The sequence below is a fragment of the Geospiza fortis genome, unplaced genomic scaffold (genome assembly GCF_000277835.1).
Source record: "Geospiza fortis unplaced genomic scaffold, GeoFor_1.0 scaffold162, whole genome shotgun sequence".
Lineage (NCBI taxonomy): Eukaryota > Metazoa > Chordata > Aves > Passeriformes > Thraupidae > Geospiza > Geospiza fortis.
Genome location: NW_005054316.1, coordinates 7,648,069 through 7,656,282, shown reverse-complemented (window position 1 = coordinate 7,656,282; position 8,214 = coordinate 7,648,069). Strand labels below are relative to the sequence as shown.

Sequence of the window (8,214 nt, the reverse complement as noted above, 5' to 3'; positions counted from 1 at the left end):
TGCATCCACTTTTTCCTGTTTGCTTTCGAGCAGATTTCAAAGGGCCGTCTTTTCTGTGCATGATGAAGTTAAGTCCTTGAGCCTTCTTTCGGGTAGTCCTCCCACGTGGGCCAGAGATTTGCCTCACACAATAGCAGAATAGGGATTGCAGCAGCGAGTCTGCAGGCTGTAAATTAACTTCATGGACCAGGTCATACTGTGCTTTGAAGTTTTTGCTTTTTTATTTGTGTGCTTCTCCCGTTTATTCTTCAAGAATATAAATCTCTAGGAAGAATTATCATAGTTTAAAAGCCCTAGACAAATAGCAGCTGGTATTGGTTCATGGTCTGCAATTGGTTCCAGACATCCCTGGTTTTGATAAGACTACAAGACAATCCCAGAAATTCCTTGCCTACAGCTTTTGCTAATGCCATTAAATGTAACACTGTGATTACCGATGCTTTTGGAGCTGATTAGCCAGTATCCTGTGTGACTGATAAACACTGTAATTTAATTATTTCTTCAGAATGCCCCCATGTCATACACCACTTCCCCTTCTTAGATTTTTTTTATTTTAAAATGCAACTTCATGCAAATGTTTAATGGGGATTTTGAAGAAGGCCTAAGACACACAAGGAAGCCTGTTCTCAGCCTGTGTTCAGTGAGGACAGGATGCTCCACTCCAGCAGTGCTCAGAACAAAGCTTGCTCTGTTCCTGAGCTATTAAAAGTTGACTTGGCTCTGTACCCACAGAGGTGTCATCTCGAAGGGAAAGACATTACCTGAGCTTGTAGCTTTTGGCTTTGTGAAAAGCTGACAGCCATGTTTTCAGTCTAGTTGGATGTTGACACAGAGAAAGAGCCCATCTCGCAATCTCCTATTGGAGTCGTCCCATGTGGAAAGTACTGGCAAGTAGAAAAAGGCTCTGAGAAGCATCTGAGAGCACAAAGAAAGCAAAAGAAACAAACAAAAAAAAAAAGGAAATTATCAAATGAACCCAAGGAAAAGAAAGATTATTCTTTCTGGAGTGCAGAGGATGCATGTTTCAAATGTTTGTGATGAGAGATTAGACAAGGCATCTTCGTTATATGTATGTCTCTGTCCATTTTCCCTAGACTTCTGAGAACTGATCTCATTATAAGCTTTTGTAAATTCTCTCTTTTGGTTTTAATAGCCATTCTTTGAAAGATTTTTCAAGTGTACTGTGAACTACAGTTTTGCATTCATACCTGTACAAAATGGTATATTGTCTTCCATTTCTTCACCCTACTCACCAAATAAGATTTTCCTCTTACTTCCAAAAGTAACTGATGCAACAATTTGTGAGCACACGTGTAAGGAAGCTGGACTGGGTGGGGTCTCTATCAGTTGTAGCACAAACCTTAGCACCATGTTGTTAACAGGGCCTATTTTGCCCTTTCTTTGGTTACATCTTAATTCTTGAAAGTAAAGTGGCAAAGTACTTGTTTAATTCTTGAAATATTTGGCAGCATTATAAGGAAACGGAACTGATTTTGCTTCTAAACAAGCCTAAAGGGCATAGTCCGCCTCAGGTTTTTATATTTGTCAGCTTGTTTCCTGAGCCACAAAGATGCTTGTCCCATCCTTGGCTAATCCTAGTGTGAGTTGATAATGTCTTGTGCACGTGGGGACAGGAAGGTGTGCCAGAAAAAGGTATGAAGCCAATGCTCATTAAAGAAAACGTGATGAACTTTCTCCACAGACCTAAACCACTTGTTGAACAGGCAGCCTGCAGTGATTGAAGCTGACATTGGAAGCTCAGTGTTGTCAGGGGATTTCATCAGTACCCAATCTCAGTGTTTCTTGACCTAATGGACATGCCTTTTCTGCCCTCTCATTTATCAGTATGCTTGCTGCCTTTTTTATTTGCACTACCTGTATGTATTACTGTGTGATGTACGTTAGTTTACAATCTGCAGGGCAGATTTTTGGTGCTACTACCAGTATGTGAGTCGGGGAAATGAAGAGCAAAATTTGACTTCAATGCAATGCATAAGAATATGTGTTTAAATAAGTGTATATGTTTTAAATGAATGTGAATATGTTTAAATGAGTGTGTATGAACACAAATACTTAAAGTCTGTCATCTAAAACTTGATTCAGAGCTTTCAGTCTAGTAAATATTTGTCTTCACTTTCTAATTTTACATTGAAACTGGGTTAAATAATTACATCTTAATGTACCTATGCTAGATATATTTTAAGAATTGCATATTTACATTTCTTCTTTTGGTACAGCGATTTGTATTGGGTCTATATAGCTGTTTTTTGCAATTTGCAGTTTTGTCTCCTGTTTACAGTTAGAGGAACCATAGGATGGTAGTAAATAATGAAGAGAACCTACCACTGTAGCTACTTTGCTTTTGTGTGTGTTAGAGTAGCTGTTTTCTACTTTGCTTTCAGCCAGCCAGCTACACAACCTAAGCTGAAAAAACCCAAAACTAATTTCCAAAAAAAAGGTGGTGGTGGGAGGGAGGAAAGAAAAAAAAAATAAAAAAGGCAAACTTAAGTGAACCACAGGGTTGTGTTTTTATGTAACTGTTCTTGTGGCTATCAAACTACCCAAAGTTCATGGTATGTTCATCTTGTCAGTATGTGTTTAAGACCACCAGCTTTGTTTTATTTCAAGTCATCTTTTGGGTTGATGTAACACAATATGACTGAATGCGTTTTGGCAGGGAATAACTAATCTAATCCATATACTACCAGATGAAAGCAATTTACTCTGGGTTTGAGGAAGCGCTCGAATTTTCAGTGCAGCCCACAAAGGCATTTTCCCCCATTTAATTGTCCCTTTTTATATCCAAACAGATCCAGCAATGGGAACAAAACCTGGAAAAGTTTAACATGGACCTTTTCCGAATGCGATGTTACCTATCCAGTTTGCAAGGTGGGGAGCTCCCAAACCCCAAGAGCCTTTTGGCTGCTGCCAGTCGTCCTTCAAAACTGGCACTGGGGAGGCTTGGCATTTTCTCTGTCTCATCCTTCCATGCACTGGTAAGTCCAAATGCACTTCCATGGGTGCGTTACACAAAAACACCATGTGCTTAGATGTGGAATTGTGCTGGGATAATGCATGGCTGCACCCACATGCATTGCTCAGGCAGCCCTGTACCCTTCTCACCCTCTCTGCCTGCTCCTTGACTGCAAATACATTTTCTTCTACAGGATATGGCCATGTTTTTTGGGTTTTTTTTTTGCCCCAGAGGACTCCAGACTTGGAGTCCCTCCTAAAAAGGAAGTATTCTTAGAACAGGCTAAAGCTAGAAACAATTCAAAATTATATGTCACTTTTTTAAGAACTATGGGGTGTGTTTCTAAAGAAGAATGAGTGAGATCCTCAGCTGTAACCTGTTGCCACCCTGTCAGCTTCAAGGGAAGTGCAGCAGTAGCAGGTTCACCTCTGCTCTTCAACCTTGGCAGGGCTGTAAGGCTGATCTTGGCAGAAAGGGCTGGACCACATTTGCTGCATGAAAAGTCTGAAGAGTGGCACTGAAAGACCAGTCAGGGAATGTGTTCCTCTCTGCCACTGTTTTTATCTGTGTGTTTTGTGCCACTCCTTGTTAATAACTCAAAGCCATAGCATTTATCTCCTATGTTTGGCAATTTGAAGAGTCTGTCTTCCTCTAGAAATTTCATATCTGAATGATAGGTTATCATTCTTATTCAGAGCCTTTTCATTAGCTTTTGTTTTACAGAGCAATATTTTCTCAGATTCTCCCTTCCTCTGGGGCTTCTAATTTTGCCCCATGACAAAAAAATTATGCTGCCATTCCACTGGAATACTGAAACAAGCATCACTGCTGAAAGCTTAAAACATTGTCCTTGCACTTCGGCATGTTACACTGAGATGAACTGAAGTAACCCCCATTTGATGCCTCAGGTTGAAATAACTGTCAATATTTTGCTGTTATGAAAGTGATACAAGAGGCTCTGTCTCTGTGTTTAAATAGATCTGCTCCAGGGACGAAGCTGCTCTCAGGAAACGTACCCTGTCTCTGTCCCAGAGGGTTCGAAATAAGAAGGGTTTATTTTCTTCTCTAAAAGGATTGGACACGTTGGCAAGAAAAGGAAAAGAAAAGCGACCTTCCATAACTCAGGTAGATCTTACTTGCTGGGGATGGCATAGAATGGCTTGTTCCTCCTGGAGTTCATCCTGCAAGGTGCTGTAGGTGCACAGGGTAGAAGACATTTGTCCATCAAACCTACATCCAAGGTTTCAGTAGGTTTGGCAAACTTGCAATGGGATCATCACCTGTGAAGAGTATATGTCTAATTTGGGTTTTTCTGTGATAAATAAGATTGGTGAATGACAGGTTTTGACCCAGTAATTTAATTATTGTCAGCATAAGAACATCAGGCTGGAATTTGTTACAAAACTTCTCTTCTGGCACGTTGCAAACTGTTTGGATGTAGGGTTTCTTTCAAGATAGCCTCTCTGCCCAATCCTTAATACAGTGTGTGCTTGTTTGTGACTGGGACTCTGAAGCACTGTTGCAATTCAATATAGTGACATAGGCAAGTCTTCAAGGGAAAAAGAGACTCTGCAAAGACAGATATCTTTGGCATGGCCTCTTAAAGCAACACACACTGCCTGGAAGTACATTTTAGCCACCAGGAGAAGACTGCTGTCATGCAGGGAGTCAGCTCTCAGTACAGACAGCTGAAAAATAATGCCAGACCAGTTTACTGAAGACTTGGCACAGGTTTGGTGTGCAGGGTCAGGCTGGCTCTAGGGAGAGGGACTATGCTGATGTGTGCCCCCACTGAAGGGGGCTGCACTGCTGGTGAAACCACAGCATCTTTTTCTCTTTCTGGATCTAATGGCCCATGCTTACATATAGTGTGAGCTCCACACTTCAGGAGTCTGTGTTTTCTCAATAAAAGCTCAGTTATATGCAAAACAAAATTTTGCTGCATTTTCCCTGAAGAAAAGGTAAATAAGAGCAGAGATGCTTCTTGACAGTGAAGCTGAAGTTACAGAGGTCATTCTGACTCAGAACACTACTGTTTTCACTAGCCTCTGCCATGTCTGCTGTTGCTCCTGCAAAGCAGTATTTTGTGCATTGTTCATTAGGTAACTTTGCTCCTGGCCCTTGATTTTATTAGTTACAAAATCTCTGATCAGCACTTGAAAATTGGCTGATCTTGCATGTGTGGTAGTGTGTTGCAGAATATTTAAACAAGCCTATCTGTACATGTCCTGCTATAGACACAGAGCTGATCCAACAGATTTCATGTTGCAAAATAACACATCAGGATTTTCTGGTCTAGTGGTTTGTGTTTTTAATAGGTAAATATCTGTGTATTACACTGGCATTAAACTTCTGCCTGTTACACATTTTAGCATATTGATTGATGTGTGTTAACATGGTGAAATTGATTAATAAAACTCAAGTCTGTCTTACAATAGAAGGAACCAAAGGAGAAATTCTCCCTAGGTCATCCTTTTCACATAACTTCCCCTGTGCTCCCCAGCAGCAGAGTCTGGTCGGGGAGTCCTGCACCTCTATTTCTTTATTACTGAGGGAAGGAATGTTATACCCTTTAGCTCTGCTCCCAGCAGAGCTGATACCTTGCCCTGTTTTTAACTGGGTAATACGTCTTCTCATATGCTTTATAGCCCATGAAGGGGATTCTGTGGAGCTCAGGGACAGGCAATATTATAGCTTTGGCAAGGAGAGGAGGCTCCTGCTGCCTTTCCAGTGCTGTTCTGCGCAAAGAGAAGGGAGGCCTGTCGCAGGCAGAGGTGCCCCCAATGGGTGTTTACCCTTCTTATTCCAAGCCTTGCAACCTGCTGGCCCAAAAATGTTTTAATTTTCATAGACAAGCTGGAGTTCTTGATTTTTTTTTCTTTTTGTAATTAAACATCCTGCAATATGAGTAAGGAAATTTAAATGCTGAGTGTTGCCTGTAAAAGTGAGGAATTTTTATGGCCCTGGCTTGAAAACTGACCCATGAACCTAGAAGATGGCTGAATAGAGAGCCACATCCTTGCTCAGACTTGTGAACATAATGCACATAATTCTATATCAAAATCAGAATAGGCCTGAGGATAACTTTCTTGTCTCTTTCAGCCAACTGGGTTAAGCAGAGAAGTGGAGGTTCCTTCTCTGCTCATTGTGTTGAGGTGTTTCTGTCAAACAATAGATTAGAAAAAGTCTTGCTTTCTTGGATTTAAGTTCATTTGACTGCAGCTGGTATATTTTAATCTACAGTACCCTAGCTTCAAAATCAGATGGTATATTCTTGAAGATCATTGTGTCAGGGAAGCTTTTAATTTTATCTTGTTTATTTTTATGACATTAATAAAAATGTTCAGAGTTTCTGTGCTGGGAAGCTTTTGTAAACATTAATGAAGTGGCTCAGTCTTCTACAAATCAGTTAATAAAACTGCTGTGTAGCAGATGGGGGATGTCTAGGATCACATTATCCTCAGTTTCTTAAATGCTTATCTGCTTTCTTATGTCTAAATGGTGAACTGTTTTGACAAATCATAAGCAATAAAATACTTTGATTATATCTATGGGTGAGACAAGGAAGTTTAGAAGTGGTACCTTTCAGGCAGAAACTGGATTTTGTATGAAATCTAGAGAGTTTGTTGTCTTGGATTATCTGAAAGGCTTTTGCTAATACCAGAATCCCCCAAAAGCTCAGCTGTAAGTCTGATATTGTCCTAATTTGTTGACTGCAGAAGGAGTTGAAAAATGGTTTTAAATTTGCAGTTTAGGAGGGTAATGTTATTATTTGCAAATCTCAGTGTCATATATAAAGTGTATATGTCTTGCCTTGTGTTTGCACCAGCCTTATCACTGAAATATTTGTATCCATAGCCATTTACTTTATTTAAAAAAAAAAATAAAAATCTTAGCACCTTTGTGAGATAAAAGTAGTTAAATTTCCAAAGCATGTGGGCAATGCACATTTGAGGTTCTGCCTTCATCACTTCCAAAGCTGACACAGTAGTCAGCTACTTTTGTTGCTTAATAGTGTGGGGTTTGGGTCAACTATGCCTTTAAAGCTAAGCTAAAAGTTTTGATCGATAGCGCAAAAAAACTGGTTAGAAAAGATGAAAAACTGTAGGGTAGGAGGTTTTAGAAACCAGCAACAATGATTTGAAATAGTCCCTTGAGGTCACGATGATATTTGTAGCTCTCCCTAACAGTATCCTGAAGGGTGAAATTTATAATTCCAGTATAGTGTATGGTTTGAAGGTAAATGACTTTAATCTTATTACTAAGATAGGAAAAACAAGAACATGTTTTATACGTATTTGAATCTGAGTGTGCATGTAGCTTAAAAGAGAAAATCTACCTAAATTTTCTTTATATGGAGAGACTTGTATTTCTTTATTGCTTCTAGTCAGAATAAAGCAATAAAAGGTACAAAAGATCCCTGGGGCTTAGCAGGTTGATACATATTCCTTAATTTAATTTTATATTTTGTTTTTTCAATGGATTTACCCAAAACAGGTCAGAAGCAAAGGTGTTTATTTGTTCAACCTATTTATTTATCTGTGATGTTTTCAATAGGTTTTTGATCCAGCAGGAGGACATGGATTTGTTGGTGTGCAGAATTCAGCCAACTCTGCTGAGGTATGATATGCCTGTTCTCATTCTGCATTATCATGTTTTTGAATTCCTGAATGCATTTTTCTAAGGTAATGGCAGGGCTGATTCAGACACCCTAAAGAGATTCATAAAATGTATTTATTGTTAGATGAGAGGATTATAACTCTGCTAATGAAACCACTTCAACATAAGTTTCTGAGCATTCATGGTAAGCTTTCAAAAACCAAACCAAGCCCCTAGAAGCTTCTTCACACACTAATGCATACAGTCTGAGCACTGTGAGAGAGACTTGGGGCCGAGCTTGTTTGAGAGCATCTTTCACATTATGGCAAATCATAGGATGGCTTGGACTGGGAGACCTTTATAGGTCTAGTCCAGCCCCCTGCAATAAACATGAAAATCTTCAAATAGATCAGGCTGCTCAGAATCCCATCCAATCTGACCTTGATGGTTTCCAGGGATGACATGAAACCCAGAATATATTTTCCCCTTTGTCTGTTTCAACAGAACCTTTGTATTTTGCATATTAAGGCAATAAGGTCTATGTAAAGTCTATGGACCATCCCATCAGAGAAGTGAGATTTAATATAAAGCTGGAGATTGCCCAAGTAAAGGAGAATAATGGAGCATCCCTCAGCTGCATT

At 39.7% G+C, this 8,214-nt stretch overlaps 1 protein-coding gene across 5 annotated transcripts in view; it reads left to right on the top strand.

Moving 5' to 3' along the window:
• Positions 1-8,214, top strand: part of TIAM2 (TIAM Rac1 associated GEF 2) — a 135,721-nt gene that overhangs the window by 68,531 nt on the left and 58,976 nt on the right. For all 5 annotated transcript variants that reach the window (XM_031056295.1, XM_031056297.1, XM_031056298.1 and 2 more), the window contains 3 exons: positions 2,811-2,996; positions 3,953-4,099; positions 7,532-7,594. In XM_031056295.1, coding sequence (XP_030912155.1) covers positions 2,811-2,996; positions 3,953-4,099; positions 7,532-7,594 — 396 coding nt within the window. The remainder of the gene's footprint in view (positions 1-2,810; positions 2,997-3,952; positions 4,100-7,531; positions 7,595-8,214) is intronic.